Genomic DNA, 21,570 nt, shown 5'->3' on the forward strand with positions numbered 1-21,570 from the left:
ACTCAGCTCCTGGATGGAGGACGTTAGCACCACTGAAGAGCAACTGCTTTGAAAAATTGAGAGTTATGTTAATAGATCTAAACCAGCAGGCTGCCTAGCTCTCCTTGAGCAGAAACATAAGGACTGCTGAGAGGCCTGTAAAGAGAAGGTATGCAGCTTAGAGTAAGTACAGTGTTAACTAGGAAAGAGTTGGGGAAAGTCTAGGGTTCCATCATGGAGCTGATCATCTTCTCATATATGAGGCAGTTAAGAATTTCAGGAAAAGATATAGTTGCTAACTCAATGAAAGTGCTTCCATTTCTGTTCACTAGGAAACTGTCCCTTCCAGCCCCCAGTGATCCACGTATTAGTCACCTACAGGCTACATTAATGGAATTGCCTGTATCTGAAACTGGATGCATAGATGATGCATAGGCTTCACTTAGTACAGAATGCTGCTGCCCACCTTTTCCAAGTCAGTTTAAAGCCTCAGTTCTTGTATTGAAAGAAGTTAATGGCTATATTAAAGCCCAGATTTTGATCTACAGATCACTAGCAATACCATCCCTTGGGACCATGCAGATATTGGGCCCAGAATGAAGAATGTGAGTAAGTGAGATCAAAGGAATCTTAGGTCAAGGGCGCAGGTTAAGAAACAAACTTCTAAAGGAAACCAGGTGGATCCAGACTCTGATTTCTCTTTAAGATATAATATCATTTATTGTTCTTTGAAAAAAACTCTTCTACCATATGAATGATACTTATAACTCAGATGCTCCTTCAGCCTGCTTTTGCAAAACATCCCTGCTAAAAAAAAAGGGGAAAAAGTCACCATGTCCCAAGAGGAGTTCTGACCCTGAGAAGAGAGTAATAGCAAACACTCTAGGATAGTGGTTCTCAACCTTTTTTGTACCAGAACCCATTTGTAAACAATGGCCAGTCCCTCAGTGCCTCTCACTCCCAACCTCAGACTCTCAGTGTGTGGGGCAGGGGGAGACCCAAGCAGCCCCTCACAAACTGGAATTCTGCCAGCCTGTGAGGGAAAAGCCATAGTTTCCCACACTTTTCGCCTTTAAAGAGAATCCATTTTTAAAGTTTGTTGATCCATTTTTAAAGTTTGTTTGCAACCCTTTCATATATTCTTGTGACCCACTTTTGAGTCCCGACTCACAGGTCGAAAAACACTGCTCTAGGGAATCTACCATGGACTTTGCCACTGCTGTTTAACATGGTTGTTGAAGTTTTTGAAGCACTGAAAAAGGAGGTTAGTGATAGCAGCACTATAAAAGCCAAAGATTGACAGATGGAAGGGAATGGAACTAGTATGCAACTGAACCCCTTGCACCTCCAAATCTCCTTTGCTTTCTGTTACAAAGCAAAATCTCTCATAGATAAGCATCTGGTTAATGGTTACCAGTGAGTGCAAAAGCATACAGATTGACCTTACCGCTAGTTTTAAGATGTATTCTGTGAGCAAGGTGGACTCTATTTCCTGCAGAAATAAACAAAACTGATTAACATTATCTTGAGCACTGAGATAAAACAGAACTGGGTTAAAGAAAATAAGAAGGTATTATTTGCTTACATTTATGGGCTTCATTGATTTATTTATATTTGGTACAATCCACTGAAAGAAAAAATAGAGACAACGATGAGGACACAAACAGCTCTTTCTGGAAGGCGTTGTAAAGTGACTCATTATTTTATGTGTCTGTTAGGATGAGAAAGCAGGGCTGCAGGCTCTGTAGCATACAAAACATTTCCAAGGCTGTCAAACAAACTGAAGAGCCAGTTAAATAGTTGCATCCCAGCCTATAGATGAGTGATGGGTAGCAATTCCTTTTTGTCCTGAAGACTGTGACGTTCCATAATGCCCTCACTATCACTTCAGATATGGAGCAGAACTTGGTATCCTCCTACACTGGGGGGAGCAGGGCTCAGAGAAGCATTAAGATACAAAACTCTTTTATCTTCTCGAGCTGTGAGTCAAAGGCATAAAATCAAATGGGGGTGTGGGGAAGGTTTACTGCAGCAAAGCAGAATCCTTAGTACTTGTTACTATGGTGCAAAAGGGGGCATCTTAGATTGACGCTTTGCAGAGAGATTTTTTTTAAGTATGTAGGTAGAGTTAGGAGTTTATGAGGTAGATTATTAACTAGATCATTATTATGCTATAATTAACATTACACTTGATTACTGGAAAAAATCTATCTAACTGAATCCTCCTCCACTGCACTCATTTGGTGCTGTTTCAGACTCAGGGGATTTTGGAACAACGCCTTGATGGGAAAATTATTGAACAACCAGACCAATGATAACTCTTGACATAGCGTGAACAGGATTAGCAGGTGAACTAGGTGTAAGAAAGGGAATTGGAAACAAATATATTTTTATTATTACTACTATTGTGGTTATATAGTGCTTTTCATCACAAGACTGTAAAGCACCACCTTGAAAGGAGGCTAGCATTGTTGTTCCCATTTTACAGGTGGGGAAACTGAGGCACAGAGCAACTCTCTTTGTGCAGCAGAGAGATTTGCTCACGTCACCTAGCAAGTCAGTGGCAGCAATGGGAACAGAATACAGGTTTCTTGAGTCCCAGTTAAATGCTCTGCCCACTAGTCAGTGTGAAACATGAACGTATTTGTGTATAGATATTTGTGCATTTTCAGGATTTAACTTTCCAACTGGGTGGCTTCCAGAAACCGGTATAAATTCTGGAGTCATTTAACACCATTTTCTAATAAGGAAAGTTTAGACCTTTGCTATTAGGTGTTTTTGCAGTTTGCTGTTAGAGGAGCAACTGAGATGAATAGACAGCAATCTAACAAAGTGGGGGTTGAGTGGGGCATCAGCCCCAGGCACTGACTTTGCAGGGGGGAACACAATACAGACACAAAAATAGCAGCTGCCAGCAACCTGGCTATTGGTGTTGCCCCACATGCCACTGCTGCTCAGGGTGCAGAATTGCCCAGCTGCACTTCTGTGACTGGAAGCCTGGGGAACCTGGAGTATTGCTTTAAAAACTCTCGGTAACAAACAACAGAGACAGTGGGTACTTTCCCTGTACTCTCTCTTAGTATGTGGATTCAGTCTTTAACTTGAGTCATAGACTGCTAGGGAGGAGCAAGACAGGGGTGATGGACATCTCTCAACACAGCTAAAAGGTGTTGTGTGCCTCGCTGCCTAACAGGTCTGACCCACTGCTATATTATACAGGCATTGTGTTCTTGCAGTAGAACGCTGGGGTATTACGTCCCAACAGCTGAGAGTATGAATGCACATGATAAACAAATCAATCTGTTTCCAAAATATGTACTTAGTAAAAGTAGATGTAGGGGCATATTTTGAAAGTAAAGAAAATAAAGTGATAAAGGTTAGTCCTAATCAGCTTCTGGTGTTAAGGGGCACATCACAGCAGACCTCATTACCATTGTATAGCAACTGAATCCCTGGGGTTTAACCACAGACAACCCCCCCACAAAACAAAAATAAAATCATACCTGCTGGATTAGCCCCAGCATGAGATGAAAGAGAAATACCTGCAAAAAAACAAACCAAGAGAGGACTTCAGAGCCTTTCCTGGGTTCCCTCAGGCTGATTTCACCATATCCCATGGCAACACTGCAAATCTCCAATCTATTACCATAACAACAACAGCCTCTTCAAGTGCCATTAACTGACATTGAAATTGATTGTGCTGTACCCCTCTGGTGAGGGTCTTCTTGGATGTTGTGCTTTCTGATATATGACTTCACCTAATACAAGACGTCAAACATCTGAACCTTCAAAATGCAAGGACTCTTCTTAATACCATTTTCATAAAATTGTTGGTAGAATTTTAACTTTGTATTTCCTACATTAATGATGGACTAAAGGTCAGACTGAGAAGTGGACAGTGGCTGCTACACAGAGTGGATCCATGTCTGGGTGCTATGTTTGGCGCTTTGTTCCTTGTGTTGGCTGGAGCTCAGAGAGTTCCAGACACTTCACGCCAGTTTCACTGACCCAGATGGCCAATGCTTACGAGCTGAAAAGGGAAGCTTCCATGTAAGGGTTACTATGAAACAGAGATTTCTATGACCACCATTTAGGGAGTTCTCTTACTAAGATCATCCAAGATGGCCAAAACTCATTTTCCACTTGTGTCCTGAAGAATGTGTGTGGTGGAGAGGTTATATGGGAATCTGTGTGACATACCCCTGTTTTGTAAAATGTCAGCGAAGAGTGAAAGTTACACTGACTTGATGTAATTTAACAGTACAACTGTAGCATAGTTTGTTTCAAAGAAACTAAAGGAAGCTGCAGACAGAACTGGTGATTGTCACGTTTCAGTACAGTGCACTTGTAGATTAAGAGCTGGAAGAATGGTCTTCCTTAGACAACTAAGGAAATCTTTTTTTTTAATATTGCAGAAATGGACCCTCTGGGTTTGTAAAACATCAGGGGAAAACATGTTCATAAGATAATGAGCATCTGGCTGAGACTTGTAGCACCAGCATCCAGGAAAATGCATACAATGTCACCCACAGTGTAAAACCTCAAAGTCTACTGCATTCACTGATAAATGGGCTTAAATCGCAACAAGAGAAATTTAGATTGGATATTAGGGAGAACTTTTTGACTATGAGGGTGGTTGGGCATTGGAGCAGGTACCCACTTTGAGAAGTTGTAGATACCTATCATGGGACATTTTTAAGTGAAGCTAGGCAAGTATTTGTCTAAGATGATTTACAGCAGTATATCTCAACCTTTTTAGACTCAGGACACCCCTCAGAAAATGCTAGCTCTTAGTTTTCACTTGTTTTTCAAGTACAGAAAAATTCTGTAGAAATTCTTCTGTTGCAAAGAACTTTAGACAGCAACAGCACAGAACAGTTTTAACAACAGGAATTCCTATTTGAAATCTCTGGGTTTATCTTGTGCTGCAGCACCCTGGTTGAGAACCACAGTTTTACAGGAATGATCCAGGCCTAAACATGGGGTTGGACATAATGACCTCTTGAGGTCTCTTCCAGCCATATATTTCAATGATTCACAGTTAGTACCCATGGTAGGGCTGAAGAAGTGGATCATTTTAAACGCAGATCTTTTCCTTACCATTTCAATGAGTCTCCGAATGATATAGCCTTGTCTGCATTCCTTTTGTCTTGGGAAATTCAGCTGGTAGCAAAGTGTGGGGGCCAGCAGGAAGTAGTAAAGGTCTTGGCAGGGGTGGGGGTGGGGAAGAAAAATAGCATAAATAGCACGTTCTTTAAAAAATCCACTTGATTTGGCAGATCTACTTTAATATTCAGGCTACCTATTGAATTTCAGCTACAATCACTGTAAAGGACTGTGGTTTGTATCAATACATACTTCACCAGTAAGTCTGATGCTGCTAGAAGGAATGGGAAAATAAATATATGTTGTCATACTGTTAAGTACACACAAACTAATATTCCAAGCATAACCAGAACCACACAGTATCTTTAGGCTACGGAAAAAACATTCTGATCACAAGTGGCACTCTGTGAATGTCTGCAACTCCACTGACAGACAGATCATCTAAGGCTAGATCCTGACCTCTACTGTGTGAATAACTCCTGATAAAAGTCAATTTCAGAAGAAGTGGGTGAGTGAACTATACTAGGGCAGTAGAGAACAGCCTGAGATACAGGTGGTGCTGAATAGTCTTGTAGAGATCCTAAGAATTACACTTGCTCTCCTACCCTGAAAGAACCATGACCCGGTCTTTACCTCAGCTTTGGTGATAACTGTGGCAATCAGGTGCAGGCATTGTGCTCGAGGAAACACAATGGTTGCAACTGTAGTCAGTCCCTGCATGGGGAATGCGTGTGAAGAAGGCTCCTTGCCTTCCCTTTCCCCTCATGAACAGAAAAGGGACAGGCACAACACAACTCTTAAGCATGGCTAAAAGTTTTTTGTTTGGGGTTTTTGTTTTTGTTTTGTTTTTTTTACAGTTCTTGTTTGATGTTGTGCTTTTAGCAGTTAGGAATTCTTTGATTTTAAGTGAAATCTTGGCCCACTGAAGTCAAGGGGAATTTTCTACTGACTTCACAAGGGAGGTCAAAATTTCACTCATATCTTTGCCTCTTCTAGGCAGAATAGCCTAGACCCCCCTGGACACAATAACCATGATATTAGGGCAAAGCTAAAGGGCCAGGTCACTTCAGTGTATATTTCACAGCAGGTAAAATTCACAGCATTTGAAAATCAGGGTGACTGTACTAAGTTAGCACTGTATTTTAAAATGTTCTGCACTGCTTGAGGATGCCTATACTGTAATGTCTCCTATTAAGAAGACCTGCATGGCACTCACTCAGAATTCAACAGCTACAAAACACAAATTATGCAGAGCTATAGTGGAACTGGCAACACAGCAGAGAGAGAGCTCTCCAAGGCACAGACATTCATTTATGGGGATCGTCTCTCTCTCCATAACTGCTAATAAAATAACATTCTCACTTAGCTGCTCGCTGTGGAGGTGCACTTACAGATAGTTAATTTTTCATAGAAGCTTGTTAAACTACAAACATACACCAGACTATGGAACTTAAAGACAAGATTTTTAAAAAATGCATGTCTAATATTAGAATCCTAGTTAGATAACTAAATAATAAATGTTGCTGAGCTCTCAAAAACTCTGCTTTAGTTAAGGCACAGAGATTTTTCAAGCACATAAAAGGCATAAGTGCTGGTTAAGTGACTGATTTTCTTATCATACACACATGCACGCGATTTTAGAAGTACTTTTGAGGTACAAATATCATTTCTATTTGAAACAAGATTTTTTGCACTGGTTGCCTTGTGAAAGACTTCAGCAAAAAACAGGCTACGCAGGAGTGAATGGTGAACTTGCCTATCCCCAAAGAGCTGTCAAATACACAAATATAAACTAAAACCAGTGAAGTATTGTTTTTGCTATTCTCTTTCACTTCTAATAGTCTTAAATCAGAGGCAGGCAATTATTTCAGGTGGAGGGCCACTTACTGAGTTTTGGCAAGCTGTCGAGGGTGACATGGGTAGCCGTACCCCTTGACAGGTGCCCTGCCAACCCCCACGCCGAGTCGCCATCTTGTGATCAGAAGTCCTGCCTCCTAACGCCTGACCTTTGCCACCAGAAGTGTCTCCCCTTGCCCCCAGAAGTACTCCTTTCAGCAAGGGGTTTTGCCATCTCAGAACCAGAAAAATACAAAATTATAGTCTAAAAAGTGAATATTTAAAACATTCATTAATTGATTTAAAATATATATTTTTGTCCTGGTTTACATGCGTTTGTGTAATGTGCATAGAGGTGATTGTATATAATAGCTTAAAATGAAGTCTCACTCTTGTATATTGTGGAGGGGTGGGGAAAATGGGGAGTCAGTATAGGTTTGTGGGGGACTGTGGGTGTGTGGGTGTGTGGGTATGTGGGGTGTGGAGGAGGGTGTGGGTGTGTCTGTGGGGGTGGATAGGTGTGGGGGTGGCATGAGGGAGCATGTAGGTGTGTGTGTGGATATGTGGGGGGTGGGTGGCTATGGGGTTTGTGGGGGATGTATGTGGGGAGGAGCGTGGCTGGAGTATGTGAGGGGGTGTGGGGGTCTCCATGGATGGCAGTGTGAGTGGGGGTGAGGGTGTATGTGTATGGTGGGGTGTGCATGTGGGACTCACCCTATAAATACATACACACACACATGCACACCCCAGGGTACTGGCATGGTCCCCATGCTCCTGTGGTTCAGGGATGCAGCTGGAAGCCACGTGGTGCTGGAGCACAAGAGAGGCAGGAAGGCAAGGACATGGCTGGGGGCGGGGCGGGGCTGGGCTGCTCAGTTCTGCCGGCTTCCCCTGGGTCCTACTGCCCCTGGCTCCTTTCATCTTTGACAGGTGGCCAGGAGCAAATAAATATTAATTTACTAAATTTTTAGGGGCCCCGCAGGCTAGATACAATGGCCTGATGGGCCAAATCCTACACGCAGGTAGTATTTTGCCCATCCCATCTTACATGTACTTGTGACACTAGCTAGTTAAATAATTTCAGAACTGTGATTTTAATGAATGGTACCCCTTTAAGAAGGGTGATTATAAACTCAACCTTTGTTCATTTGGTTTTCAGGATAAGGTAGGTTTGCACCTCCTAAAACACCTTGGCTACATCTATGCAGTGTAAACTATACATATCCTGCTGACAACCTGAAGCAATGTTACCTTTTACTTTGAGGTTCATTGGGTACAGGATCTGCTTTGTCTGCCCTCTTTCATTCTTTCTAGACTGGTAGCTCGAAGACTCTGCTGCTAACAAAAGATATAAAATCAATGGCAATGAGTTGGGGGTGCACGTGAACCCTCAGAGATTGGCTGCTGCTGACACTGCTGGCAGTGCCAATGGCATCTGAGGGTGGTCACCGATCACTGGTCAGCACTCGCTTCCCACCCCCACCTCAACACCACTGCAGCTGCCTACAGGAGCTCCCTGCTCGGCTTGCCCCCACTGTTGATACTGTTATGGCCAACTGCTGAATCTCCCCATTCGCTGCCACTATGTCCCTGCCACCTGCAGGCGGGTCACTGTGCCCCCCCAGCCATGGGAGGCATGCAACATTCATGTATAAAATCTTTCATATGGCTTCAAGTGAATTCAAGATCATGAATGACTTGTATATCAAGAAGCAATGGGTGCTGCACTGCTCAACCTTCCCGAAGTCCAAGGAGATGGGCACAAACACCAATTTACTGCTAACTCTTCTGGCCTTTCCAAACACTCTGGATTAGAGTTGACTTTCTTTCTCTCTCTCTCTTTTAATTCTGCATATGTCCCCCTCCCCAGTAGAATAGTTTAGCACCTCAGCATCTTGTTCTCTAGGGCAGTGCTATTAATCCTGATATACTTCAGTTCTCCATCTGTATGCAGAGGTTAAGACCGCCATCCTCAAAGTATAACTTCTATCAACGCACCTAGTTCCCTTTGATTTTTGAGACTTCAACTAAATTAGACACCTCAACACTTTTGAAGGTCTGGGCCTAAGTGACTGTCCCAGGGAGTCTATGATGGAACAGGGAGCTGAACCCAGGTTTTAAAACTTCAGGCTAGTACCCTAATATTCATTGGGTACAGGATTCTTCCTCTTCCTCTTTTTCACAAGGAAAATCACATCTTGACTGAGAAAAGATCAGGTTTTGGGCACTTCCTTTTTTAATCATATTCAACAATTTCCCCTCCCTCTTAGGAATATGAGCATGATATTCTGTAAATTCAGGTAAACAACATTAGGCTATATACTGTAAGAGGAGAAGATCAGAAAAGGCAAGAAAAGCAGGCTGAAACTGGCATTGGCCTATCTCTGTTCTACTGATCTGAATCAGGCAGAAACTGAAATCAGTTTGGTCATCCTGGTGTCTTTACATGTGCGCTGGGGTGGGTGAGGAAGTGCTTTAATTAGAGCAGCTCTTGGGAGCCACTGTAATTAAAGTACTCACAGTGTCTTGTGTATTCAGTGACCTAGACTTTGAAATGGCAGTGGGAGTGCTTTAACTAAAGCTCATTTGATGAGCTTTAGTTAAAGTGTCCCTACTGCCATTTTGAAGCATTATGCTGGAGTGCACTATTTTAGCACTCAATTAATCGAGCCTGCTTCAACGCATTCTAATTACACGGGCATGTGTATAGATGCCCCCCTATTCACCATTATGCCATACCAAAAAGGAGTATTTTTACATTAAGGTAACAATCACAAGGTAAAGATCCACACAGAGTTCATTATACTTCTATGTGATGAATTCTCAGAGCTGGAAGTACAGGCAACCCCCACTTAGTGTTCTTAATTAGTTCCTGAAAAAACGAGCGTTAAGCGAAACAAGCATTAAGCGAAACTGAAAGTATTTGACAACACAAGGTGGTGACTGCAATTATTTGTAATGACCCAAGATGGCGACCATGAGCATTATAGTGAAACTCACTGAGTGCTAAGTGAAATCAAGTATGAATTTAAAATGAGCATTATAGCAAAATAGCGCTAAGCGAAACAGCATTAAGCATGGGTTGCCCATAGACTCCAGGAATCTCCTGTTCCTGTGCTCAGTCCACAGAGCCACTTATAACAGTACAGTCTTTTAATATCTCTTACAGCTTTGGCTAATGGAAGGGTTTTAAGTTTGCTGACCTTGAATTCTGGCAGTGCCTCTGGTGGGTCGGGAGTTTCCTTCCCTATACCAGCGATTCACCTGATAGTAGGAGAACAGTTTCAGAGCAATGGTGATATACACAAACAGAGTCAGCAGCCCTCCAACTAAGAAAAAAGAGAGAAAATAAACTGAATCTGGATCTGATACAGGTTAATTTATCTTCCCAAGCACACGCCCTTAGTATGAGAAGCTTGTCTATCTTTGCTAATCAGATGCAGAAGATTGATCTGTCAGTGCAGCCTACCTGATGCATTCATATCATAGAGCTTCAAACTAATTCCTTTATCTTCAGATAAGGTTCCCAAAGATACACAGCTCCTGAGGTATCATTTCAATCTATGCAGATCTTGGACCAATTTGCTACTGACATGGACTTTATAGTAAAGGGCCCCTGCAGCAGAAAGTCTGCCAAGAGGTGCTGTCGGAGAGCCCGCAATGGCCAAAGCAGCTCTGAACCAAGGAAAGGGCATGACAAGGCAGACAAAGGACATACTAATGTAGCTCATCCCCACTGCAGCCTTTGCGGAAAAGACTATGAAGCCCCTAGAGCAGTGATTGTCAACTAGGGTCCCACAGCACTCTAAGGTACCTTGGTATCTTTTCAAGGGTGCTGTGGGGTGCCACGCAGTGTTAGCAATATTAGGTGTGCAAACATAATTCACAAAGTAAACCCAGAGATTTGAAATGGATATTCATAAAAATAGTTTGCCCTGTTTTGGGCTTTGTAATTTCTTTGCAACAAAAGAATTACTCTATAATTTTCTGTAGTCAGAAAATAAGTTAAAACTAAGAGCTGGCATTTTCCAAGTGGTCCCTTGAATCTATTGAGGAGTGCCTTGGATCTAAAAATATTGGGAACTAGTGCCCTAGAAATTAAAATGTCCTCCTTATTAGAATCCCTTGGGTGTGCCAGAAATGGAGAAATTGCCAGCTTGCCCCAAAGTGAAATCCATCTATCATGAAAGGATCCCTGTTCATATAGAGAAATTTGTGGCAGCATTACAGTGAATCAATCCTGAAACCAATAGGACTTGTGAATCAGGAAGTCAGTAAGTGGTTACCATGGAAAAGAAAACATTTATCAACATGTTACTATGCAGGCCATATCAGAGGTACCAGACACTCTCTGCATTGAGAACAGAAAATGACTCTGGTAATGGTGGGCACAGACAGAAGTTATATTTGTTGCATGATTAGCCCTCTGAAAGTGCTGTACAGCCATGCCGTGACACACATGCATGGTTGCAGAGCGTTTTAAAAAGTGGCTGATTGCGTGACAAATTAACCCTCATCTAATGAGGTGCTCCAAAGTGGAGTGTCTTAGGAAACTTAGGTTTGCCTAGCCTGAGCTGGTGGGGGACAGGGGTGGATTTGAACCCTCCCCCTCACCTCACAGATTCCCTCTGTCCCCGCTCCTTCAGTTCAGGCCAGAGAAACCCAGCCCTCAGCTCACCCTGTCCCCTGCCCCGTCCCTTCCTGCAGACAGCACTATGGGCAGGGCTGCATCAGACTTCCTGCCTGTGCCCAGCTTCCTGCAGACAGCCAGGGAGCTGGGAGGGCTGGGGGGATAGGGCTGCATTAGCCCAGCCCCAATCATGGCACAGGCAGGCAAACAGGCTTGATTTCCCCTGCCCCTCCCCACCCCAGCAGATAAAGGTAAATGTCTGTTGGGTTGGAAGGGGAAAGGGAGGGGGTTGCTCTAGTCCATGGTGCTTTATGCAATGTGCCATGAGTTAGAGTGGGGACCTGCATGTCTGTCAGCTCCTGAAATGGTACCCACTGATCTTTAATGGCAAAATTGCTAAAATAATAAAGCATAGCAAAGCCATTCTAATATGGTTTCCTTCTCCCTAGGGATAGGGACAGACATTATACATAAACTGGTTTAAGTGATCAGAAACTGGTTTAAACCTATAACAGAACAGATGTTCAGTGCACATAAACCAGTTTGAAAATGGCTGAAACTGGTTTGAGATAAACCTGGTTGGCCTCTTGAAGGCTCAGATCAAGTGTAGTATCAGACATAACTGATTTTGGTCAAACTTGTTTATGCAATGTCTGTCCTAGGCCTCTTGCTGGTTTAGATAAACCAGACTCCCCCAGCCTCCTGGCATGCTCTTTGGGCTGGGCAGGGGTCTCTGTTCCACAGCAGAGCTGGCCCCTCCCCTCTGCTCCCTTGCTGGAACTCCAGGAGGGACTGCAGGCATCTGCCTGGCTTCTTCCTGTTAAGCAGGGATTATTCCTCCTGCCCCTCTGCTTTACACAGACACCTTTCAGCATTAGCTATCAGACCACATGCTTGCTACAGCCCATGCTGTGGGAAATGACAAAGGCAGACACGTTTTTGGAGCTAATCAATACATAGCTGTTAATGTCCTTCCTAGGAAAAGCTGTTTAAGTTGAGCCTGAACTGATGGAGAGAGGCTCTGTTTTCTTAATGGGCTGATAAACATTGAGTTAGGGGTGATAAACATTCCCTGTTTAAACATTCCCTGTTGTACTGCTGGGAGGGGAGAAGAGAGCAGGGGACATCAGAGCATCCTGCCCAGGCCTGGCCACACCCCCCTCAGCTCAGCCCTGTGGAAGGGGTGGGAGGGCTGCTCTAGTGCCCCCCCCGGCTTCTAGGCTAAGCCACTGCAGGCATGTGCCTGAGTTTTCAGTCCAGAGCAGATGTCTCCACGTTAACAAACTGGTTTAGCCTAGCCAGGTTAGACTAACCTACAAAGATTAAGTCAATACAGGCTCAGGCTTTTTCAATATCTGTCCCTAGCCTAGAAGTTGTTATACAATATTTTACTTGACTTCATGAAAGATGTCGCCTCCCCATATGTACACGCACACACATTCAAAATTGTTAGTATAGTTTTTGTTTGTTATTTTTTTAAACAAAGCACATGAGACATGAACGTTTCGGAACATACTAATAATATTGGAGTTCTGAGTAGGAGACTCAGAACTCCTTGCTGTGGCTTCTTGGGAGTCTCCCATGATTTGTTTCAGTAGATGGAGCAATTGCAGTATTCTGTACAAGTTTTGTAATAGGCTTGGCCAATGAGCTACAGGGAAAAAGCACTTCTACTTGGACATCGGCTGAAAAACTTAGCAGCTGTATCCAGGCAAATTATATGATATTTTAGCAAACTGGTGAATCTGCCATACACCTTTTGGTCCAGGGTTCAGAACTTTTGGTCTACTAATGTTCACACAATTAGCACACTTATATCACAAATAAAGTTCACATTGTTATGCACATTTGCAGGCCTATAGTTTCCTAGATCTGGCCCTTTATGTATTTCCTTCCCGTGTGTATGTGAACAGCAAATTTTTCTTTGATAATCAGCTATCACCTTTAGCCAGATTCCATCACCATTGACATAATTCAGTAGTTTTAAGCATCATGCATCACTACAATGGAAGTGACTTCTTGCCACAACTGAATGGTGAGAATATTGCTGGCTACATTTGGCATAAAAAGCAAGCTTTTTATAAAGGTGATGTATTTACACATAAATGTACCTGGAAAGGGAATAAAAATAAGTGCAGAACATTTAACATTTTCTAAAATATATATTTAAAACATATTTATGTATGACAATAAAGATACTATGTTAATACAATTAGCCACTAAATAATATAACTATCCATAGAATAACTAGGGCTAATGAATAAATTGACTAATGATTACTGTATATACATCTAATTAACAAGAGTCTTCATGAACTCAGCATGAGGAGATTTGACAGGCTTATTACCACCATCTCTGATTGCAGCTACATACATGTACAAACAAAGTATCAGATAATACATTTTTAAAACAGGAAGGCAGAATGCATTAAAGAATTGTTCTTTTACATTCCACAGGCCAAATAAGTCCTATTAGTATGAATTTTCATTACTAACAAAACTTTGAGATGTCAAAGTCAGAATTTAATGTCTGTCATTTTGTGGCACCGTTTAAAAAATACACGAGAGTGAATTAACAAGACTGCTCTATGCATTTTTAAATGCTTTTTAATTTTGTCTATGTAAAGACAGCATAGCATGGAAAGTAGCCCTTCTTTTACAGTTTCACACCAGAAGATAAGTACAGCAAGCTTGTGCCATGCTGCCATGATATCACTGGGCTGGTAATATACTGTACCTCACTGTACCTTAAACACAACATGAGTCTCTCACCTGGAGTTATGGCTTGCATTCTATATACCATCACAGCTGGGAATGTTATCAGTAAAAACAGGTTAACAGACTGTAACACCAAACCAGTGCTTTCAGAGCCACGAACCTAAAATAGGATAAGAATGTTCTGTTATTACAGTAGCCAGGGGTCATTTGGGATTATCTATAACATGCTTTTTAAGTAAGGGTGAACCTGGTAAAATGCAGTGCTCTTGGGATTCTCATAGTAGGGTTGGACAGAAAGCAAAATCAGGCATGGTACAAGCTTCTCCCAGGCATCTCAGCCAACAAGCCTATGCTCCAGTACACTCTTTAACTCCAGTCTTCTAATCTAAGACTGCTAGTTGTGCCAAACTGTGGGAATTTTAGGCTGAAATATCAACCATTATAAGAACAAGCACACTGAATAATGACAACCACTTTGCTTACCTTTTTTAAATACCTTTCAATAAAAACTGCAGGAAGCGCAAACAAAACAGAGGCTGAAAAGAAGGGAAATAAAAATATATCAAGAAATTCTGTACTATACTAATACTTTTCTGGGGACCTACAAATGTCTGTATATAATGCAGGTGACCTGAGGAAGGGCATCTGATGCCCAAAAGCTTGTCCCACTGCTCTTCCCAACTATACAGTTGGTCCAACAAAAGATATCACAAAAGAGCCTTGCTTCTCTTTGTGTATAATAGCAATTCTGGTTGTGAAGATGATGATCTGAACATGACCCAATGAGGTCATAAGACATCAGACAGAATGGAACTATAGCTACAAGGGCCAATGATAACCCTTTCTTCTCATAAATGCAAGGCCCTCCAAGCAATAGAATAACTGTGGTCCACTGCAAGAGAAGGGACAGGCCATGTAAGGAACAGCAGGCAATGGAACTGGGCAGAAGTGTAGCTAGGTCCACAGCTCTAAACCACTCATATACAGCGGCACAGGGGCCTCAGTCATTACTAAAACACATGAGCAGAAGCCCACTCCACATCAAGTTGCTGAGTTGGGCAAGAGAACAAAATATTTTCCTATAGCCTCTCACATTTTTTGTCCAGAGTCTATTAAACCATGTATGGTATGAGCCACTTCACTTTTTAGGATTCTAAGTGTGTTCTCATTAATGTCACTGATATTTAAACTCTTGTGCCTAAACTTAGATTCAGCATTGCTAGCCTTTTTTTTTGCTAATCTAGTTAGTAGGGAACATCCAGCTGTTTCAGCTCTGGACAACCTGAGCAGGATACTTGCACTTCCTAACCTCTGAGGAAATATAAGATGAAGGAAAATAAAAACTTAAAACTAAGGAACAAAGGACACTTAGAACTTACCCTTACATGGGAAAATGAGATATATGCAGTTCTCACTAGTAGCTCTTTTCCTGTGGTCCATAATGAAAATTACCCTAGCATTTTAAGCTAAAATTAACTTGAATACAATGCTGTCATAAATATCCTGTTCCAGTTTGGGGTAACCATATCAGCTCTTTATTTTCAGGGTTTGTCTTCAGATTTTTTAAAATAATTAACTTCTTAAAAGCCTGACAATTTTTGCATATTCATATTAATACTGTCAGAAAAAGTGCAGCAAACTGCTCCATAAACAATTAAGTTCCAGACACTGCAGACAATGCTACAGCCATCCTGAATTCAACAAGAATTATGCATGCAGAGGTAGTGACAGAATCACATTAACTAGAGTAGTTTGTGATCTCACTCCTCCTAGTGGAAATCAGAACTTTAATTCTGATGAAATTATAGTAGAATTCTCTCCCATAACAGTAAATTTTGCTTATGCAGGAGACAGAGCTTTCTGGTCTCAGTCTGTGGAATGAACTCATCTAGGACCATCACAAACCTCACTACCTTTGCGTGCAAGACATTCTTCCAACCTGCCTTCTGTAATATAAGCATTGAGCAGTAAGGACACTTGTAAAAAAAACCCAACACATTCTCACTGAAACAAAGCACCAAGCTGAGACAGCATTACCCCTGTGGATCTATGTCAGTCATGTTTCTCAGTGCATCAATGCAAGGCACCCATAGAAGAATGGAATAGAACAGAAGCAGTTCCTTTGAATCTCTCCTCCTAGAAGCTTAAGACGTAACTTCTTAAAAATGAGGGTGCAGCAAAATTCATCACTGGATGCAAACTTTATTTTTCTCAATAGAGTTACATTTTATAATCCCATTGGTCTATTTGGCTGAAGCGTCGTTGCTAAAATGGAATATATTCTAAAGCCTTATTTTACAGAAATAGAGGTCTCACAGCATCACTCCTAATTAATGAGCCAGGTACACCCTGGGCCATTCTCGCTGAATGGGATCTTTTTGTTATTTCTGTCACTGGATGACAGCATGGGATTATGTGAAAAAGAGAAAACCAGAAGATAGACAGCCTCTCTTAGCAGAGGTATAAACCTTGCCAAAAGCCCACATCTGGGTTTGTGAGATAAAACTGGGCCTTGATTGCAATCCACAAAAAAACAGAGAAAATATATTTGTTCTAGAAATATTTCATAGTACACTGCTAAACTCAAAAGTGATACCCTTGGGTATTTGGTGGATGACATCGGCATGCTGTCAGCTTACCAGCAATGAGACATATCGCTGGCCACTTATAGGGATCTTTCAGGAAAACTGAGATTATCTTTATGGGATCAAATAGCAGTCCATACCTGAGAGAGAAAAGCAATAAGGTATCGCCATTAAGTTGTGATTTGATATTCTTGTAACTACAGCCTCTCTACTTCTGCCCAACTGTCAAATTATGACAAGATTCCTGCCTCTCCTACTCATACCCCTCCTCTCCTCAGCTCCATTCTTTTCTCTAGCTGAGGTACTGCCTTTTACAATTACCCAGAAGTACCAGCTCTACATTTGGTCAGAGGTCTTGTAGGAGACTTGACAGGGATACATCTGCAGAAGATCCTTTGAGTCAGTACATCCACCTACGGATTTGGTTTTCTGCCTTATTAGTCAGCCCTGCTCACTTTGTGGGTTGCACTGGCAGGCTCAAGGTCACCTAAAGAAGCAGGAAATGTCAACAAACTGTTTCACTCCATGTCAGATAGACCTCTTAGTTGTTCACATTCTTCCTTTCCTAGCTTAATAGGTTTTCCTTATAGTTCAGAGTACTCTTCATGTGGTGCTGCCAACAATAATCATATTACACGGGCCAAACTCACAGAAAGGGTCAAATGATATAACAACATTAACTTGAACTCAGCTAGATTAATTTATGTCAGCTAAAGAACTGCCCCTTCACTTATATTTTTGTTCCAAACAATTCCAAACCATTTTACAAAGCTATGGACTAAATTCTGTCCTAGGCATCTTTGGGTTTGCTGGGGACTACACAAGGCCTTTGTATGTGGCAAATGAACTCTACATGGAGCATTCTATCTCTAGGATCCCTTAAAAGGATGCAGAATGCTGTATAATATGATTCTGAACAGCACCTGCATGCAAGGGTGATAGAAGAAAATCCTTTGCATTTTCGTCCAGTCTTACATACCTGAAAAACAGTTAAACTAAATTTGGCTCTGTGTACAGCAGCCTCAAAATGGAGCTACATATAGCAGAGGAGAGCAGCAGTCAAGTAGACAAATTAAACCAGATTCTATTCCACTTGTTGGGCATCTAAGTGGATTTCATATGCTTAAGTGTGATTCTATTCCACCCTGTTTAAGTCCATGAAAGTCATTTAATACATCACTTGTGCAATACACCATTATTTTACCCTTAAGATTAAGGTGACCACATGGGAGAAGGGGAAATCTGGGACACTCCTCTCCCAAGCTAGTAGTGCTGCTGCAGGCAGGGGTGGGACAGCATGATGCAGCGGGCAGATGGGCAGCAGTGATGCCTGCCTGGTGTTGTGTTGTGCCACTCTGCACTATTCCATCTCTTGGCTGGGCTGCACCCTGCACTCCTGCATTTCTGGGATGCTCATTTTAATTCTCACCAGCCAGCTGGGACCAGCCTCTGAAATCCAAGACTATCCCTGCTATATTGGGACATATGGTCACCCTACTTAAGACAGATCCATAAAAAAGCAGCAAGGAAGAGGACCCACACACCTTTTGCACTGTTTTCCAGGGACTTTAGCAGGAAGGACAAGAATTTATGTAGGCACCTAAATCCACTTAAGCACACACTTATGAACGTCACAGCTAGTTGATGCACAAGAATTCTGGTGTCAAGGGTACAAAGATAAAATGGTTCTTGTGCAATATGTGTCAGGAGATCTTTAATGTTCAGGAAGAGTAAACAAGTACCTCTGCTTTTCAAGATTAATGTATTACATAAACATCATGGAACTCAACTTTATATTGCTAAAAGATGACAGTTTAGGTTCAACCTAAAAGATGAAGGTTTAGGTTCATCTTGAAACCAGATGCTGGTTTCAATATTTGAAACTACAAATCTGAGGCTTTGTTGTCTTCTGTAAATGAGATGCCTGAGGCACTATTATTGGCACAGAAACCATGGAAAATGTTCTGTGCAAAATCTGAAAGCAGTTAATTCTCTTCTTATTCCTGATTAAGCATAGAATGATACTTCACTCAATATACACCCGCTTATTCTGTATTTTAAAATTCAAGTTTTTATTCTAGTTCCCCAGAACTGAAAAAATGCTTTTTGTTCAGTGGCACACTTACTTGATGAAATTCTCCAAACTCATGTGAACGTGAGTGACAACCTAGAGTGAAGAAACAAAATTACTTCCCCAAAGTTTTATGCAAAAATACATTTGAAATATCTGTATTTAGACTGGTTACAAACTGTAAGAATTAGTTTTCCTCATACAAACATACACAGTTGGATTCTGTTGGCATGTTTTGATTGTTATGGCTAGGGTAGCTCAGAACAAGTTCATGGTTCTATTGAGAATGAATGGTCAGGTTCATATAAGAAAATGGTCTCTTTTATCCCCCATGCTGACTACCAGCATTCAATTTTTAATTTCTTGATGGCATATTTATTCTTTGTACAAAATAATAACAGATTCTTAGGGTTTAGGGATGACAGTAGAACTTCTGTCATAGTGTTCTAAATCAGGAGTCAGTTTACTGAATCAAGTTACACTAGAGTATACCTATAATAGGAAGAGAATTGGGTCTAATAACTCCACAAGAAATCAGCTGTGCATGGCAACACATTTCAAGGATAGAGATTGTTAAACTCTAATGATGGCAACTGAAGAAACATGTGATTGCTTTGATCAACTGTTTGAGCAAGATCAACTGTCTGAGCAATTTGTTTAAGCATGATTTGAGCAACTGTTTGAGCTTTCCTGCTAAGAGAAGCTAACTCTCAAAAAAACAAACAAACAAAAAACCCAAGAAACAGATTGAGCCAGATTCTTTCATTGCTTTACAACTGCTTCACACACACAAAACTGCCTTGATTTTGGGGCAACAAAACTGTGGGAATTGTACACATTCCCTGGGATGTGATAAAGAAATCTGATCACTCATGCTAGTTGAGGCTTCATTTGGAATGAGTGATTTCCCAAATTCTTTCTGAAGGAAAAGCACTATTACCAACCTTTCCCTTACAATTTTAAGTTGCTTGTTCTTGCAAAAAGTTAGTGGTGTACATAGGGGTTGTTGGTTGTAGCTGTGTTGGTCTAAGGACATAGGCAGACAAGGTTCTTTGGGTAAATGTGGTATCTTTTATTAGAGCAGCTAAATAGTTGGAAAAATTGTTTGCAAGCTTTTGGCCACAAACTTCCCTATACCTGAAGAAGAGTGTTTGTGCCTGAAAGCTTGCAAAGAACAGTTTTTCCAACTATTTAGTTGGTCTAATAAAAGATATCACATTTACCAAAAAAACCTTGTGATGTATATAAGGAAGCACACAGGCCGTGTCTACACGAGACACTGACTGTGCAGTTGTTACTGCACAGTCATTTAGTACTTGTATAAATAAGTACTAAATGACTGCATAGTAACTGGAGTCACTGTGCAGTAGCATCACCAAACAGCTTCTTCATGATGCTGACTTCACAGTAGCTCATTACTATTGCACATCAGTGTCACATCACGGTTCCTGCCATGTGACACTACTGCGCAGTAGTAATGAGCTACTGCACAACCAGCATCTCATGTAGATGCAGCCACACAGAATGGAAAGTTATTGACTTGGTACAACAAAGAAGTGGCAGCTGCTGGCTCTAAATTTAGGAACTGGAGACAAGAAATACCAAGCCGTTTTTTAAAGTATTACCAACTACATCATAAAAGATTTAATCTTCTCAACAACTCCAAGCAAGGTTTTAGAGTTAGAAATACTAAGCAAATATCTATGACTTGTGCATTTACATGGCAGCTTTTCACTTACCAATAGAACTACAGACCAGTTGAAAATGCCTTGAAAATTACTGAATCCACTCCCATATGATAGCAGGGACTCACACAGTGAATGGCAGCTAAGAAAAAAATAATTGAAGAATTACAGGAATATTTTTATTTTTATTTTCATTTTCATTTTTCTTTTGCTTTCTATAGATTTATATCTCAATCTAAGGTGGTAAAAGCTGAGAGACAAATACAGTTTTTCTTTAATTTTCCAGTGGGACCTGTATGGGAGGCAGTGTGACCAAGAGGAAAAAGCTGGTGATGGGCTCCAGAAACCTAGGTTATATTCTTGATTGAATTGGCAGGTAGCTCTAGCTACTTGTCTACTCCATGGGTCTGTTTTCCTATCCATAACATGGAGATGACGATTCTCACTTCCTTATTAAAAGACAAGGGCTTTGAAATCTATGGATGAAAGCACAATGTTGTTTGTTATGATTATTGGACCTCCTGGGTGCCCCAACTTCAAAATAAAAGGAGCAGAAAGGTTAAAGTTTAATCATTGTTTCCTTTCCCTTTTTTCTCCAAGAAATCGAAGAGCAGCTAAATGGTTCAATGGGGCAATGGGTGGGAAGGACTGTGAAATGTTTAGTCACAGGGCATAGCAGTTACTCCCAAAGGTCACCCAGTGGGAGCCCAAGGAACTCACTGTGAGCACTGCATGTGCTACTCAGTATAAGGTCTGCAAAATCCAGTACAGGGGGTGTGATATGACTAGTACGTAAATAAGCAATCATAGCATCACTCAAACAAGCTGAATAAGAAATACAAATTGTTCCCATGAACAAATGTTCCAGTAAGCAAAAAAGGAGTTTACTCAGTATCTGGAAGTATTTTCTATAGAAAGCTAATAATGATAACATATAATTTAACTTATATCTTCAAAGCAC

The 21,570-nt window shown here is 41.3% G+C and overlaps 1 protein-coding gene across 3 annotated transcripts in view; it reads right to left on the reverse strand.

The window, feature by feature from the left end:
• LOC149857362 (diacylglycerol O-acyltransferase 1-like) overlaps positions 1-21,570 on the reverse strand; it is a 40,818-nt gene that overhangs the window by 13,099 nt on the left and 6,149 nt on the right. For 2 of the 3 annotated variants that reach the window (XM_090062795.1, XM_090062797.1), the window contains 11 exons: positions 20,664-20,751; positions 18,980-19,020; positions 16,908-16,993; positions 14,752-14,804; positions 14,323-14,428; positions 10,125-10,250; positions 8,173-8,259; positions 5,080-5,183; positions 3,483-3,521; positions 1,565-1,606; positions 1,427-1,471 (listed from right to left, as the gene is read on the reverse strand). In XM_090062795.1, coding sequence (XP_089918921.1) covers positions 1,427-1,471; positions 1,565-1,606; positions 3,483-3,521; positions 5,080-5,183; positions 8,173-8,259; positions 10,125-10,250; positions 14,323-14,428; positions 14,752-14,804; positions 16,908-16,993; positions 18,980-19,020; positions 20,664-20,751 — 817 coding nt within the window. The remainder of the gene's footprint in view (positions 1-1,426; positions 1,472-1,564; positions 1,607-3,482; positions 3,522-5,079; positions 5,184-8,172; positions 8,260-10,124; positions 10,251-14,322; positions 14,429-14,751; positions 14,805-16,907; positions 16,994-18,979; positions 19,021-20,663; positions 20,752-21,570) is intronic. The other variant, XM_090062796.1, reaches the window with a different exon arrangement.

The sequence above is a fragment of the Crocodylus siamensis genome, chromosome 9, assembly GCF_052110815.1.
Source record: "Crocodylus siamensis isolate JL-2025a chromosome 9, ASM5211081v1, whole genome shotgun sequence".
NCBI classification, from domain to species: domain Eukaryota; kingdom Metazoa; phylum Chordata; order Crocodylia; family Crocodylidae; genus Crocodylus; species Crocodylus siamensis.